The sequence below is a fragment of the Carassius carassius genome, chromosome 39 (assembly GCF_963082965.1).
Source record: "Carassius carassius chromosome 39, fCarCar2.1, whole genome shotgun sequence".
NCBI lineage: Eukaryota > Metazoa > Chordata > Actinopteri > Cypriniformes > Cyprinidae > Carassius > Carassius carassius.
The window spans coordinates 28,675,876-28,691,788 of NC_081793.1; the positions used below are offsets into that span (position 1 = coordinate 28,675,876).

A 15,913-nucleotide genomic window follows, 5' to 3' on the forward strand; every position below is an offset into this window, starting at 1 on the left:
TTACTGCGGTTAAACTGTCGATTTCTGCTGCTTACACTCTGCACGATGTGGGTCATTGCACACTCGACGCCCCAGAAGTGTTTGGATTGGTTTGGCTCCAGAATCCAGGATCGCGTGAATCCGCGCCGTGTCTTCCCTCCGCCCGCAGCGTGTCTGTCTGTGGAAACGGAAAGAGCTGGATGTAATGTGACACTGGAGCTGAGAGATCATGAGAGAACACCGCACACTTCAGCAGCACCGCGGATAATATCACTCCTCCTCCGGCGGGATTTAACCGGTAAGAGCCTCCTCAGCTGCTTCGGGACGGTTCTCTTCTGGGTTGTGGATAATGAAAGAGTTCGTCTCCATCCTGCGGGATTCAAGCGGGATCGCGATGCGCTGCAGTTCGGATCATTAATCCATGTTTGGATGATTCAGAAGATTCATTCTGCTTGCTTCGGGTGATTCTACACGTCTGCACATATATGCATTTATTGAATTCATAAAACCTTGCATATTGTAGTGCATTCGTGAAATATTTGCGCTCGCGCTTTACATTACGGTTAGCTTTTTTTGCATAAATAAGTGCATCGTTTAATTTTGTGTCAGCATTTGTTGCTGCATTCGTCGCTACCATAATAGTCAGTTAGTAACGCACTCTTTAAAGTTTTACCACAAAATTTCCTTAAAGTGAAAACACTTTAAAGAATGAGTTTTTTTGAGAAAGTAAAAATGCACAAAGTTTCCTGTGAGGGTTAGGGTTAGGTGTAGGGCCATAGAATATACAGTTTGTACAGTATAAAAACCATTACGTGTGTGTGTGTGTGTGTGTGTGTGTGTGTGTGTGTGCAGATGCTTCTGTTTCACATCTGAGCAGAAACAAGAAGAACCTCAAACCTTCTGACCATTGGTGCATTCTCTAGTTGAGTCACTGACCAGCCCTTAAACTCCAGTTTCCTGTGAGTGGACTTTAATCACTAGTGAGTTGCATAATGTTCTGTTTGTTCTACTGCGGTTTATGCATTATTAAAAATGAACTCGGAGGTGAATCTTGCTCGTGATGTAAGCCGTGGCAAGCTCTGATCCCATCTCTGTAGTGTTTGTGCTCGCTCTGTCCAGAATCTGAGGAGGGGCTTTACTCTTTCGAGGGGGTCTTCTGTCCTTTTCAGCTGTAGATGTGAAAAGTGTGTTTTACCAGGGTAAACCTCTCTCGCCGCTCTGTTTGTACACACTACAGTCGTCTGGAAGGTGAGAGAGGTCTTATTTTGGCTGTGTAATCTGCGTTGAGATAATCTGTCTTGCTCCGTCGCGTTGAGACGCCTGCGAGTCGTCTACATCACACACACACACACACACACACACTCACACACACAGACACACACACACACACAGACACACACACACACACACACACACACACACTCTCTCTCACACACACACACACTCAGACACACACACACACACACACACACACTCAGACACACACACACACACACACGCTTTCTGCACTGTGTAGTGGTAAATGAGTTAGAAACCTTCAAGTTTAGAAATACACTGACATTTAATTTATTTTTATTTTTTGAAGAAGAACTGAAATAGTATTTTCTTGTCGTTGTTTTGTTTTTTATTATTTTTATTTTATTTAATAATTATTATTTTATTATCTTATTTATTAATTTATTATTTATTTTTATTAAAAAAAAATAATGTATATTTTTATTTCAGTAATTATATATATTTTATTATGAAAAGTCATTTCAGTTTACTTTGATGCCACTGATTTTTCAAACTTCTTTTGCTTCATATAAATGGCAAAAAAAAAATCTAAATATCACACAATAAATAAATTCATGAATAATCACAAACTATATTAAATTACATTTAAGTATTAACGAACGGTATACTACCAATTATTACCTTAATAATTAAGATTACTTATGCTTATGAAAGAAGTCTCTTCTGCTCACCAAAGCTGCATTTATTTAATTGAAAATACAGTAAAAACTGTAATATTGTGAAATATTATTACAAGTAAAAATGTGATAGCTTTTTAGAATGATTTCTGAAAGATCGTGTGACACTGAAAATTGATGAAAATCCAGATTTGCATCATAGAAATAAATTACATTATACAATAAATTGACATCAACAAAGATCTTTTTAAATCGTAATAACATTTCAGATTTTTTTACTGTATTTTTGAACAAATAAATGCAGCCTTGGTGAGCAGAAGAAACTTTTTTTTCAAAAACATAAATCTGAATTATTCCAAACATGTGACTAGTTCGTGTAAATTAGTCAAATAAATACCAGTACTACAACAAACTGGAAAGATTGACATCTATTGACTGTTTTTGCATGTGACACAGGAAGAAAGTGCATGACAGTGCAGAAGGATCTGCAAGCTAAAGGAGACTTTGGGTTTCACCATGAGCTTTGTGGTGTATTATATTGTGATTGGAGTTGGTTGGAGGGCGTTTGCTGGTTTTTAGATGTGTGTGAGGCTCAGGGTGGGTCTGTACACATTTGATCTTCACGTCTGTGATCTTCCATCACAAATCCTGAGCATCTGAGACCCCTGACATGATGCCGTCTTGCCTGACTGCGTCTCCATCACAATGAAATGGAAGCGTTCCAGTGTGCTGATCACAGCCGAGAATATTGCAGAGAATAAACAGCCAGAGATGGGTTTTTCTGTGTGTGTCTGTGAGGGTGGAGCTGTACTCGTCCATGATTGAGGTGCCAAAGCTCATAAAGTGATGGAGGAGAAGGAAACGGGAGGAGGATGAAAGTCAGGAGGCATCCTGTGATTGTGCTCTCTTAGGATTCATGATTCAAGACGCTTTATTGTTGTGATTTAAATCCGCCACGTATACTGATTTATAATGGAGATAGTTCTGATTGGAAGAGCTGCGTTTGAAGTGGTTGTATAATAGCTGCTTGCTATACTTCTTTACTTGTGTTTAATGCTTTGGTCAGGGTTAGTTTTGTGTCTGTGTTTGGATCTGGATCAGGGCGAATCGGGAATATTTCAATAGTTTATCAGTATGTCAGATCAAGAAATCAGATGCTTATATGGAGGAACATCTGGTCAGATATGAATACAGACAAATGAAGTGAGCTGAATAGGATTTAGGGTCCCTATAGGTTACCATAACAAAACAAAAATTGTTACTTAAAGGGCACCTATTATGCCCCTTTTTACAAGATGTAATAATGGTCTTGGGTGTCCCCAGAATGTATTTGTTAAGTTTCAGCACAAAATACCCCACAGTTAATTTATTATAACCATTTGAAAATGTCATTTTTGGGGCCTGTTTTAAAAAGAGCTGTTTTGGTGTGTACCACCTTAAATATAAATGAGCTGCATATCCCCGCCCTGCCTTTGGATGAGGGCGTAACTTGCATACCTATGGCAATGAACAGCCGGTAGAAGCAGAATGGCTGAGAGTGAGAGACCCGCTGTTTTGTACGGCATTCAGCCGTATATGTTTGAACCCGAATCAGACCCAGATGATGAAGAGACTCCGGCAGAAGAAACACAATTGAGAATGGAGCAGGACGTCTCTGAATGGTTATTAGATACATTTATGTTCTTATATTTTAATCGCGTCCCCTTTGCAATTATGTTTGTGCAACACACACACACACACAGTGATAACGTTAGCGCAATTTTTTGAAACTACAAACACAAATACTGTGATAACGTTTGCTAAGTACAAACTAAATTATATTTATGCGAGGGAACGGTTGCGTCATGTTGACATTACTTGTCGTACAGGTGCTTATGTGGCAAATGTGAGAAGATGGCTACAGAACCAGAAAATATATGCTGCAGGGAGATAGAACAGGTATTAATTTATTTACATTTGTAATTGTTGCAAAAAATAATACGTGACATAAAACTGTCTGACGCTATTTGCTGTATCAAAGGTTACAAGACGGATGAAACAACTTCAAGTCACTCCATCATGTATGGTAGACCATCCCGGAATGGATCCAGTTTGTTTCAATGTGTTTTCGTTACAAAACGCTTTTAACATTTACAGGGCTGACTATGGTCCCCTGCGACTTCGTGGAGTACAACAGTGAGTGTTAATGATTAGCACATTTAAGAAAAAATGTCAATTTCTTCTAAATATTATAAATGTTTGAATTTTTAGTCTAATATTTCCCGGGTTATATTCAAAGGAAATTATAGTGAAAACAAAGCATATTATAGCCTTAAATAATTTCACAACAACTTGCATATACATTTTTTTTATTTACATTATGTATAAAGACACTGAACTGTACAAAAAAAGTTTAGAAATTAAATAATTTTAATAAAAGGACATTCCTCCAAAAATAAACTGAACCATGATCAATTAAATATCAAATATTTCAACTGCAGACAACAAATGATAGATATTTGAAAGAAAAAAACACAGAAAAATCCTTGAACCCTGTTTTGAGAACGTGCCTGTGTGTGTGCGTTAGTCGTTACAGATTTTTAGCTTATCGGAGTTTTGTGAGCTGGTGCTGGGGTTTCCTTGGACGAAAAGTTCGAGTTGTGATTCCAGCCTGTGTGGTCCTGAGGATTCAAAGAGAGTTTCCTGATGCCCAGGGTAGTTATGTAGGTTCCCTTTCGAAAGGGAACTCTACACTACTTCAGAATGACGCTTTGGGGAACGCCTCAGGCGTGACAGGTGTCTGAAATCACTATCAAATCACGGCAATCATAATGACCGGCGACAGCCCGTGAATCATTAACGTGAATGATTAACGTGCGACCTGCAAGTATAAAAGGGAGCCTTGCAAACATGACAAACATCTTTTCGTCTTCAGGGACTGTCTGTTTGATATCGCTGGAAAAGTCGGCAAAGAAAATGAAACGCACGGAGAAGGCTGAAAGCTTCAGGAAGTGTGCGGATCCGTGCCCAAGGTATTTGACGCCGGGTGATTCACACGAACTGTGCGTTCTCTGTCTGGGCAAAGAGCATGCACAGGCGGCTCTTGAGGGAGCTGTCTGTGCAAACTGTGAGCGTTTTGCTTTGAAAACGCTCCGCTCTCGTCTAGCCTTCTTCTCGAGTGAGGAGGGCTCACCATCTGTACCTCGTGGCTCAGGTCCCGCTCGCGCTGAGGCAGAGCGGCGACTCGCATCATGGGGTTCCCAAAGGGATCTCGCCGATCGTCTTGAGAGGGGTGTTAACCTCTCAGATGATTCGGCGGATGACGAGGGTGAGTTGCAGGTGGATGACGAAGAGGATTTTTCTCCTACTGTTCCTGCAACAGATGCTCTTCAGGACGGGCAGGTGATGGATGAGGAGGAGGTCATTCAGGTGGACCCTGAACCCTCTCAGCCACCCTGCCCCGTGTATGCTGAGCTGCTGGATGTAATGGAATGCACCACTGACAGGTTGCAACTGCCATGGCGGCGCGTTAGGGGAGAAGTTGTTCGTGGCAGGCTGGACGATCGATTTCTCCCCGGCCATAGACCACCAGCTCAGGCGAGCCTTCCATTTCTTCCTGATCTCCATACTGAGATCGAGAGGGCATGGAAGAACCCATACTCTGCTCGGATCCACCGACATCAGCGGGCTAGTTTCGCTGATGTTGAGGGGATCGGCGAGTATGGGTATGTGTCGATGCCGCCCATTGACGAGACGTTTGCGAACCATCTCGTGTCTGGGCGGGCGTCGACACTGAGTGCTCCAGCCCTGCCATCCAAACCGCTCAAGACCACAGCGCGTTTGAATGGCAGAGCATACACGGCAGCGGGTCAGGCCGGTGCTGCCCTGCACACTATGGCGGTGTTGCAGGCGTACCAGGCCGACCTGCTGGGGGATCTCGACCAGGGGGCAGGGCTGTCCCCTGAGGCGGTGGCTGAGCTGCGCCGCACCACAGATCTTGCTCTCCGGGCCACTAAACAGACTGCCGCTTCGATCGGTCGATCGATGGCGGCAATGGTGGCCACGGAGAGGCATCTGTGGTTGAACCTGGCTGGCATCGGGGAGAAAGAGAAGGCCTTTCTCCTTGATGCACCGGTTTCGCCCTCTGAACTTTTTGGCACCTCCATGGAGGCGGTGGTTGGAAAGTTCAGGGAGGCGAAGGTGCGCTCAGCGGCGTTTAAGACCTGTATACCGCTGAGATCCGGATCCGAGCCCAGACAGGCGGGAGAGCCTGGCCCTTCACGACCTGAGGGCCGTAGACAGGGCCAGAGAGCTAGTGTCGCCTCTCGTGCACCCCCTCCATGTAGGAGCAGGTCACAGAGGAGGCGTGACTCCCGCAGGAAAAAGAAGGATCTGAGGGAGGTGATCCAGTACAAACGATCACAGCGTTAGTGATGGATCATCTCCTGGAGGGCTGTTACTATCCTAGCCCTCTCCTCTTTTTCCCGACTCCCCAGGCGTTTCTTACACCAGGCCTGGGGCTGGGTCTAGGATGAGAACAAGGTTCTGATGGCCCGCCTCGGCTTGGTTGGTGAGAGCGCCTCTTTCAGGCATGTAAAGTGATGGCCCCCAGGTTCATAGAGAACTCTCTGGCGAGTCTTCACTCTGCACGCCGCAGGTGAACTGGTTGGTTTTTAATATAATTTCTGTGTGTATACTAACACTGATTTGTATTTCTCTACAGACCTTGTTCCCTGTATAGACCTAGGGAGTCATTCTTAGAGGAGCAATGAGGTAAGGTATTGGAACTTCAGGGCCCTGAAGCCCCCCCCCAGCTTGTGGCTAGAACGATTTAGGGAGAAGCACAAAAAAAAATTTGACTCCCGTGTGAGTAGGTGATGGCCTTCCTGTCATGACATTTTTATGCGTGGTGGGCCACCACTCATTTCTATGTTAGCCTCAGGGCTTTAAGCCGCCTAGGGGTAGAGTAGTTGGTCTTCCTAAAAAAAAAAAAAAAAAACTTTTTTACTTTAGGTTTAGACTGACGCTGGCGCTTCAGATAGATCTTATGTCCTACCTTTCGGTTTGTGACATTGGTATCCTGAGTACTTCGCTCCCCTGGCAGTAGGTTGAGTGTTTCACAACCTCTCAATCAAGTAGGCTGTGGCTCCTCCGAGCCCTCAGGTAGATCTATGCTTGTAGGTCGGCCCTAACCCGGGCCGCCTCTGTAGCTGGCCTAGGCTATGTTTGGGATATTGGAGGCGTTTTGCTAAGTATAGCTGCCGCATTTTATTATGTGTAGGCTTCCTCACCGAGATTTCAGCCTCCTCCCTTAAATGGGAGTTGTTGGCCAAAGCCCGCCCCTTTCACTGCATTCAGGGGTGATAGAGTAATGCAGGGTGGTAGTTGAGGTATGATCCTTCAGGCGGGTCAGGCTGTCTTTCGCTCTGCGATGTGATAGTTTGCCAGACCCTGCCGAACAGAGCTACTTGTTTTTAGGCCTCTAGAGCTGGCTCCACTCAGCCCGTTGAGCTGAACCGCTCGGACGATGGGTGAAAGTTGGTTGGCTTGCAAGCAAGCTCCGCTCCCCCAGGCTGGGCACAGGACAAATCCCTGTCACCCTTTGGAGCCACTTGCAGGCCCGCTCCCTGTCTAACATTTCAGGGGCATATGGTGTTACTCCCCCGCTAACGCAGGGTAGTTTTGAGTAATCCATTCTCAGCTCTGTATTATCTACCTCACACCATGATGGCTCCGGTTGAGCAGGGAGTTCTAACTACATTTCATTCCGGTATTTGAACTCTGCTCCCTTGAAGCCAGAGCATTGCCATGAGCTGATGCCCTTGCATTTAGTAGGTAGGCCCTTAAAATGGGGCCTCCACTAGGCAGAGGGGCGTATGTTGTACTCCCCTGCTATGAGGGTATTGCTTTTTGCTGAGTACACTGCCTTTGGCAATGTGATTAGGTACCAGGATGCTGTAAGCGCTGTAGTAACAGTTTTTCTGCCTTGAAGGCTGCACAGTTAGGTAGTAGGCCCCAGCAGGCCTCCTTGACTGGGTAACCCCTAAGATAGGGCTCCTAGGCCAGCTCACCTTTGGTGGTTGGCCCTGGTAGTTTGGGCAGAAGACTCACTACCGAGTAGTAGGTCTTAACAGGCCTCCTCGGAGGTGGGTCACAACATTGTGGAGCATACACTAGGTCAAAACTTTAGGAAAGTTTTTTATTAGTATGGTTCCAGCAGTGTTCATTAAAGTAGCAGAAAGACTCGCTATCAGCTAGTAGGCTCGACCGGGCCTCCCTGTTAGGCGAGTCCCCAGCAGCAGTACACATCCAGCTGATTAGACCGTTTCAGGAAGTAGGCCTCTTCAGGCCTCCCTGAAGATGGGCTCCCACATTTTTTGTGGAGATCAGGTAGTAGGCTTTACTAGGCCTCCCTGAGGGCTGAATCCCTCATACTGTGGTACTAAGTGGCCCTGAGGTTGAACTATCAGGTAGTAGGCCTCATAAGGCCTCCCTGAAGGCAAAGCCCCATAGACAGTCAACTGGGCTGCCAGTCTGGCCCACTGTCAGCTGTGGTTTTCAGGTAGTAGGCCTCTCCAGGCCTCCCTGAAAGTAAGCTCCTTCATGTCATGGTTCTCTGGTAGTAGGCCTCACCAGGCCTCCCTGGAGTTGAGTTCCAACATACTTTGAGTTTCCACTTAATGTGGGTTTTCTGGTAATGGGTAGTAGGCCTCTCTAGGCCTCTCTGTAAGCGAACTCCTATGTACTGTGGTAGGCTTCACTAGGCCTCCCTTAAGTTGAGCTCCCAGGTTTTGTGGTTGTCATGTAGTAGGCCTCTCCAGGCCTCTCTGTAAGTGAACTCCCATGCGCTGTGGTTATCAGGTAGTAGGCCTCACTAGGCCTCCCTGAAGTTGAGCTCCCACATACTGTGGTTATCATGTAGTAGGCCTCTCCAGGCCTCCTTGGGAGGTTAGCTCCCACTTACTGTGTGTTCCACTGAGCATGGTTTTTCAGGTAGTAGGCCTCTCCAGGCCTCTCTGAAAGTGAGCTCTCACGTTTTATGGTTATCAGATAGTAGGCTGCACCAGGCCTCTCTGATGGTGAGCTCCCACATACTGTGGTTGTCAGGTAGTAGGCCTCTCCAGGTCTCCCTGAGTAGTTTCACAGTGGTGCTGGGTTTTGTAAGCTAGTGGCCGCTTACTTTCAGTTTAGCAGACCTTATCAGGCAGCTACCAAAGGTGAGCTTGCGCCCTGGCTCGACTCAAGTTTTTATTCTCTGCTACGGGTTCCCTCCTGGAACCTCTTTTGCTACAGCCTGGTTGCCTACCAGGTAGATCTAATGCTCCTCTCACTGAGGGTCAGTATGGGTATGTGGTCTCCTGAGTCTGATCAGTCGGTCGTAGGCCTCTCATGAGGCCTCCCAGTTAGATCAGTCCTTAGGCCCTCACAGGCCTCCTTAGTGTTTTGAAACACAAACACTGGGTTGATCCGTGGATCGAGTAGAGAAACTCCCCTCGCTGGCAAGGGTTGTAATGCACTATGCTGAGTCATACTCTCCAGGATATCCCGTCTCTGAGATCCGGTCCGAGTGGTTCACTGCCTGCTTCGCAGTCCCTCGGGTTGGATGCCTTCCTAAAGGCAAGTGTCCAGAGGCTCTGTCTTCGGACAGACAGGAAGTGGCCAGACTATAGTGTCTTGTATGGTGACACCAGGTCAGGCCTGCCTGGTGGCATTTCAGGTGGCACGTTCCCCTGAATAGTGACTGGCTGGGGTTCCCTCAGGTTCCCTAGCCACATTCCCTAGAAGGGACCCCTTCTAAGAAGTTGAAGTGTGGTCCTAGGCCCTTGAGCAGGCCCAGGTAGACCTTTCACTAAAACTATGTTTATGGAGGTTTTTCTGTGGTATCATATAGCTTGGGCTATGACCGTAGGGAGTGCTGTCACTGACAGCCCAGTGTGACCTGAGGGTGAGTGGTTCTAGCGTTTCATTTGAATTTGCTAGTTCTGTCAGTTGTCACTGCCGCTTGGCAGGCACTCCCCTTAGCATGGTGGCGTTGGTATATCGTTCCCCAAAGCGTCATTCTGACGTAGTGTAGAGTTCCCTTTCGAAAGGGAACGTCTCAGGTTACGACTGTAACCTATGTTCCCTGAGAACAGGGAACGAGACACTACGTCTTCCTGCCATGCCTCGGGGCCTGCCTGCAACAGTCCCTTCAGACGATAGGATGTTTGTCATGTTTGCAAGGCTCCCTTTTATACTTGCAGGTCGCACGTTAATCATTCACGTTAATGATTCACGGGCTGTCGCCGGTCATTATGATTGCCGTGATTTGATAGTGATTTCAGACACCTGTCACGCCTGAGGCGTTCCCCAAAGCGTCATTCTGACGTAGTGTCTCGTTCCCTGTTCTCAGGGAACATAGGTTACAGTCGTAACCTGAGACGTTTTCGACCACCTATTGATTAAAGCGAGATACCCTACTAGAGATGGCCTCCTCCTTCTCTGGCCGGTCAAACTCTGCACACAATGCTGGTGGTATTGGTATCCTCAAAACATCATCCACATATGGTGCAGGATCCACAAAGACTTTATCAAATATGAGGTCCAGCAGGTCATCCACATATCCTGTGCAATATAACATTTTATTTTATTTTAAATTAGTAAAATAGAGTTTTCAAATAGCTTGTAAGAAATGATGCAAAAAAGATATGTACATTTGTAGTAAATTTGTTAAGTAAACTCATTTTATACATACTGAATGTTGCTTGTGTCTTAACTTCTCTGACCCGGTATTCTCCCTTCTTGGCCTTTGGAAAGGTCACTTTGAACACCGGTCGAGCAGCTGCTGTTGTGGCTTGAGGACGCCCGGCATTCTCATTGTAATGTAGTGCAGCCAGGTATAGTCTGTAAGCAATAAATACATTTTCAACATACTATGTCTACAGTGTATGTAAAAGTAAATTTATTTTTAACATAATAACATTACCTGCACAACATTCCCAGAAATGGAAAAACCACATTTTTTGGTGTAAACCGTAGTATTACACTGTGGAAAACCTCGATAGAAGAAGTCTGATAGTGCGGACTTAGCTTGGCAACATCCTTCACAATTCTCTTGTTGGAGAGAACTTTCTCCAACTTGAGATATGGCAGTGTTCCTAAATTATTGGAAGTGTTACTATAGTATGATATGTAATTTTAAATAAAAAAAGGCAAGCTATATGATCTGCATACATTTTTTAAAAGTAACTATTGCTTCTTTAGCCTACATACCAGCAGCTAGCCACTTTTTTGTGTCTCGACTTCTCCTTGTTCCATGTAGACATGCTGGAAAATTGCTGTCTTCATGTGTGTGCTTATTTTGCATATGGTTTAGCATAGACGTCCATTTAGCCACTCTTTCAGGTCCACTGCTTGATGATGCAGCAGTCCAATAGATGTGGTTTTTTATACTATGCAACCATTTACGTATTTTCTCACAACCCTTCAACTTGCACACTTTTTCCAGCTGCTTTGAAATTCCTGGAGATTGCAATTAAATACAAACATGACAACACACAATAAGTAGAGCAATGTGTCATTACATATAATGTAATGGTGGTGTTTATATATACATACAGTATATATATATATATAAATTATCTGCTAACACATAATCATCCGCTAATAGTTTCATCGCAATTATTAGTCTGTAAAAATCTAGAAAATGATATGATTAAGGTTATTTACCTTTCTCTATGTGCCAGACATCATAGAATTGGTTGACATTGCGTTCCCTGAGGAATTTTTGTATTTGCGGATGTCGGTCAGTCACAATGCAGTCCAGAGTCACTCCACGAGCATCCAAAAAGTCAAGACCTCTCTTCAAACCTTCCTTTTCCATGTGGTAACTTCCTCCCACTTCATTACTCTGACAAGTGATTAAAATATAATTATTTTTTTGCGTTTAAAATAAAATATTCAAGTTTTCCAGAACGTTGCATCAAAGGTTTCTGCTCATTTACCTGGACGAGTTGTACATCAACAACGGTGTTTGTCTCAAGGTCCATTATTGTGTAACTGCCATATTTGGCAGAGTGCCCTTCAAAAAAAAATACATAATCTCTTATTACACAATGTGCCTTGTCTATAAGATAAAATTCTATATATATTTTTTTCTTTATAAAAAAAACTATGTAAATTTGTCCCACAATGTACCTGGTGAGTCAGCCCTCATATCTCCTCCAACAATGACCTTTTCCCTTTGAGCCAACAGCTGTAGCATCTCATACTGCCAGTTTCTCCATTTGTAAACAATAGCAGGCTCATTCTTGCGTGCATGACGACGAAAGGTGTCGTACTTGAAAAGATGTAACTTCATAGCTGCAAATATCTGACAACACATAGAGAAGAGTTGGTAAGCAGTAAATTAATAAATGAATAAAAAAATTTTTTTACATTATAAATGTTTACTCTCATGTAACTGCAAAGCTATTAATTATTTCTTTTACAAATACCTTTTCAATTGTGAAAAATGATGCACCACTGAGATACACAGCAGCAGAAAGGTGAAGGTTTCCAGCTGGAGTACTGCCCAAAATCGGCTGACTGTTCCATTTCCGTGAGAACTGACAATGGTGGCAGAGTTGTTCAACACGTAGAAATGTTCCAATCCTTTGTGATCTTATATGACAGCTTCTATGACATACTGGGCACACCTCAAACAGTTCCATGATGCAGGTCTCATAGACAATATATTTACAAATTTTTTGAATAGGGCTGGATTCCTGAGCTCTGAAAAAAAACATTAATTTACATAAGCACTACATAAAAATTAGATATGGTATAATTAAAACAAACATTCTCAAATGTAATATAAACTTACGACAAGTCTTTTGGCTCTGTTATTGATGTGTCTGCCTCTGCAGGATTAAATGTGACATCAGTCTCTTGTGCTGTTAGTATTGAAGAGCATTCCTGTAGGATATCTTCATCTTCCTCAAGGTCCAGACAAGGTCTCTTTGATGAAGTCTTGAGGGGCGTGGAAGACGCAACAGCTGTATGAGAAACTAATTTTGTGCTAACATCAAAACTTGACAATGTTGTCTCTGTCTGGACACCTGGAATATATAATTCAGTAAAGTTTCAGCAAAGATTCACTTTCTCTATTGTGGCTATTAAATTCAATTCAAATTTATTTGTATAGTACTTTTCACAATACATTTTTTTAAAGCAACTTTACAGAAAATTAATTTCGAAATGTGCATATAAAAATACAATGTTAATACAATTATATAATATTATATTGTATACTAAATAATATAAATATAGTTAAAAACATAAACATACTGATACTCCTGTGGTGTGTTTGAAGCGTCCTCATTGACAGTTGTGTACCAACACTGCATAGCTTTGATGTTTCTGTCTGCACGCCAATATCCCTCGTTCTACAGCTTCGTGTCGATGTGCTGGCCTTTGTATAAACATAGCATACACAGTTTTTAATAAAATATCTTTTTTTTTAAATTATATACTTGTGGATACACACTATACAAACAAGGTTTAAATTACACAGACATTCTACGAGGACGACAACAACTTTAGACGCATTTGTTATTGAATTGGCTGACATCGACTGAAATGACTATTTGCTAAAAAAAAAACATTAAATACACTTACTTCTTCTGGAGGTGACGTTGGATCGCGAACAGTAGGCAACGATCCACACTTGAGGATTAACTTTGAAGCAAGACCTGCTTTGAATTGACCTTCGTTCTGAAAACAGTCAGTCAAAAAATGATTCGCGCAAACATAAACGTATTTTGGAATTTTAAATGGCGCCTTTCCTTCGTAAATAAAATCCATCCACTGCGTTTTCAGTGGCTCTGATGTCGGAAGTAAGTGAAAACTACTATGTTCATTATTACATCCCACAACAGAACACTTATGTTTCTTAGGAGACATTACCGGCTGTCGTTGAAACAATGGAGGATGGTGTACAGATCGCCGAGGGCGGGGTCTATGTCAAAACCAGATTGTCAATCAAACCACGTCGGTGGGGCTTAGCGCAATTCTACGTCACAGTGAGAGCAATCTTAGAACAGGGCGTTCTGAAACATTGCTTATGAATTTTTGAGATTGTAAAAAAAAACACTGGGTGGATTTTTATCATTCTAGGGTGGTATTGCTCACACACTGCCAACACACATTTATGATCAAACACCATGTAAAAGTGAATTTTGCATAATAGGTGCCCTTTAAAAAAAAAAAAAAACTTACATAAAATATAAAAAGAAATGTTGCTTATTATATTTATTTATTTATATGCTGTATATATAGACATACTGAAACATATAAAAATAATAAAAGATAAAAGATAAAAATATTAAAAATATAAAAATAAAATCTGAATCACATTTAGAAATAAAATAAACTTTAACCTAAAAATTTTTTTTATCTTAGCTAGCTGCCAAGCCAAAATTTCTCACTTTTGTTTACATTTTAGGAACTAAATAAAATAATTAACACTAATTTAAAACTTAAAAAAAAAAACATATATATATTATTTTTTTATTTTATTTTTTAATTTAGAAAAATTACAAAAACACACAACAAAATATTTTATAACAGAACAGAAAAGAGAAAAAATAAAAATAAAACATAATTTAATGAAATCCGAAATAGTATCAGTGATACTAAAATAAAATACTGTTATGAGAAAAATATTTAATTTTAAAGGAAGAGAAGTTTAGTCTGGGACTTGATTATGTTGTATCTTTCAGGACTCGAGTGGATGGTGGAAAGTGTCTGTATATGAAAAAAAGAGACTAGAAAGAAATGAACTTCAGGGATTGAGTTAATTAACACAAGTTAACTTACTCAGTATAGATGTGAAGTGCGATTAATATATGCTTGTGCAGAAGGAAATTAGCCAAATATTTCATATTTCAACCGATCACTTCAGATTATTTGAGTTCTGCTAACTTATTACGATTTACAGTGTATTTTTAAGTGTGTCTTTTGTTTTTAATGAGTGTCTGATCGTGAGCGTCTGATGCAGGCCAAGATTTAAAAACGTCACATATTCTCCGGACACACACAATAACGTTAAAACAATCAGTGTGTCCTAATATGCATTTTGTTTCTGAAATAAATGCATCTTGATTTAAAGATACTTTTACTAGAAAATAAAACATAACTTCTGACAAAAGATCATAATGACCATATAAAGGACAAGAAAAGCACAAAGCACTACATTTGTTGTCCACTTTATTTTAAGACTTCAGAAGTCGTATAATAGTGCCTTGTGAAAAGCATAACACAATATGGCTGAACAATGTATACAAGTTGCCAGCAAAATGCATGCATATAAATTTTAAATGCAAAAACACACAAAAAAAATCCAGCGTTCAGATTTGAGTAAATAATGAGAGGAAAAAGGACAGAAATATGCCTCATTTCCAGCATGCATGCGAACAACGAGAGCAGTCTGAGGGCATGCCCTGTGTGCTGAACACATGCAGACGCACAAACAGTTGAGCTGTGAGAGCGTGTGACGTGTTAACGTCAAGCCGAGGCTCTTCTGCGCTTTCACAGTTAAACGGTTATCTGTTCACATTGTCTGGGCTCTGATAATGCCCTACAATCATTCACTAGCCTCTGCTAATGCCCTTTTGTAAGCAGTGAAGCTCTCAGAGTCAGTGTGTTTACACAGCACACCAACACACACACACACACACACAAACTTCTCAGACTCATGCATCAGCCTGAAATGGTTTATTTTATGATAATCACCATCTGACTGCACATGATCTAGTTATTTCACCGTGGTTTGAGATGTGGAGAGTGAGTGATCTGAATAAATCAGCAGTGATGTGTGAGGATGAGCAGAGGGTCAGACCGAAGAGAACGGCTGTCCTTAAACGCTGCCACACACTCGTCTCCAAAACACTCTAAAAATAACGACCAGACACACTGCTGGAAAATCACTCTCGCCCAGATGAATTCAGCCCGGATGTTCGTCTGATGGACGGGTGTTTGTTCTGACGTGTCTGCTTCTTTTTCCTCTGTCTGTTAATGGCTCA

General features: G+C 42.3%; 4 protein-coding genes across 5 annotated transcripts in view; 2 read left to right on the plus strand and 2 right to left on the minus strand.

Moving 5' to 3' along the window:
- Positions 1 to 144: 144 nt before the first annotated feature.
- The window catches only part of LOC132121736 (zinc finger MIZ domain-containing protein 1-like), a 44,298-nt gene continuing 28,529 nt past the window's right edge, over positions 145 to 15,913 (plus strand). The window contains exon 1 of one of the 2 annotated variants that reach the window (XM_059531468.1): positions 145 to 277. The gene's annotated coding sequence lies outside the window, so the exon portion shown is untranslated. Of the gene's footprint in view, positions 441 to 15,913 lie in introns of both variants that reach the window. The other variant, XM_059531467.1, reaches the window with a different exon arrangement.
- On the plus strand, positions 3,179 to 10,290 carry LOC132121173 (P2X purinoceptor 7-like). The gene is made up of 5 exons (XM_059530357.1): positions 3,179 to 3,553; positions 3,761 to 3,830; positions 3,913 to 4,067; positions 4,459 to 4,598; positions 10,280 to 10,290. The coding sequence occupies exons 1-5, from the start codon at positions 3,420 to 3,422 to the stop codon at positions 10,288 to 10,290; spliced, it is 510 nt and encodes a 169-aa protein (XP_059386340.1). The 5' UTR covers positions 3,179 to 3,419.
- On the minus strand, positions 10,300 to 12,150 carry LOC132121128 (uncharacterized). The gene is made up of 7 exons (XM_059530301.1): positions 12,048 to 12,150; positions 11,855 to 11,931; positions 11,580 to 11,760; positions 11,124 to 11,372; positions 10,837 to 11,008; positions 10,606 to 10,754; positions 10,300 to 10,475 (listed from the first exon to the last, which is right to left on the minus strand). The coding sequence occupies exons 1-7, from the start codon at positions 12,112 to 12,114 to the stop codon at positions 10,306 to 10,308; spliced, it is 1,065 nt and encodes a 354-aa protein (XP_059386284.1). The 5' UTR covers positions 12,115 to 12,150; the 3' UTR covers positions 10,300 to 10,305.
- Positions 12,116 to 13,931, minus strand: LOC132121174 (uncharacterized). The gene is made up of 6 exons (XM_059530358.1): positions 13,509 to 13,931; positions 13,179 to 13,302; positions 12,715 to 12,949; positions 12,347 to 12,623; positions 12,165 to 12,222; positions 12,116 to 12,120 (listed from the first exon to the last, which is right to left on the minus strand). The coding sequence occupies exons 1-6, from the start codon at positions 13,791 to 13,793 to the stop codon at positions 12,116 to 12,118; spliced, it is 984 nt and encodes a 327-aa protein (XP_059386341.1). The 5' UTR covers positions 13,794 to 13,931.

What these genes read in the sequence shown, in the direction of transcription:
- LOC132121173 (XM_059530357.1), top strand. Translation starts at nt 3,420, where the DNA reads ATGGCTGAGAGTGAGAGACCCGCTGTTTTGTACGGCATTCAGCCGTAT. An exon ending in GAGCAGGACGTCTCTGAATG is followed by an intron (nt 3,554 to 3,760) that starts GTTATTAGATAC and finishes CTTGTCGTACAG; the next exon opens with GTGCTTATGTGGCAAATGTG. An exon ending in GCTGCAGGGAGATAGAACAG is followed by an intron (nt 3,831 to 3,912) that starts GTATTAATTTAT and finishes GCTGTATCAAAG; the next exon opens with GTTACAAGACGGATGAAACA.
- LOC132121174 (XM_059530358.1), bottom strand. Translation starts at nt 13,793, where the DNA reads ATGTCTCCTAAGAAACATAAGTGTTCTGTTGTGGGATGTAATAATGAA. An exon ending in AACACACCACAGGAGTATCA is followed by an intron (nt 12,950 to 13,178) that starts GTATGTTTATGT and finishes TATATATTCCAG; the next exon opens with GTGTCCAGACAGAGACAACA. An exon ending in ACAGAGCCAAAAGACTTGTC is followed by an intron (nt 12,624 to 12,714) that starts GTAAGTTTATAT and finishes GTTTTTTTTCAG; the next exon opens with AGCTCAGGAATCCAGCCCTA.
- LOC132121128 (XM_059530301.1), bottom strand. Translation starts at nt 12,114, where the DNA reads ATGCTACAGCTGTTGGCTCAAAGGGAAAAGGTCATTGTTGGAGGAGAT. An exon ending in TATGAGGGCTGACTCACCAG is followed by an intron (nt 11,932 to 12,047) that starts GTACATTGTGGG and finishes TTTTTTTTGAAG; the next exon opens with GGCACTCTGCCAAATATGGC. An exon ending in TTTCTGGGAATGTTGTGCAG is followed by an intron (nt 10,755 to 10,836) that starts GTAATGTTATTA and finishes TATTGCTTACAG; the next exon opens with ACTATACCTGGCTGCACTAC.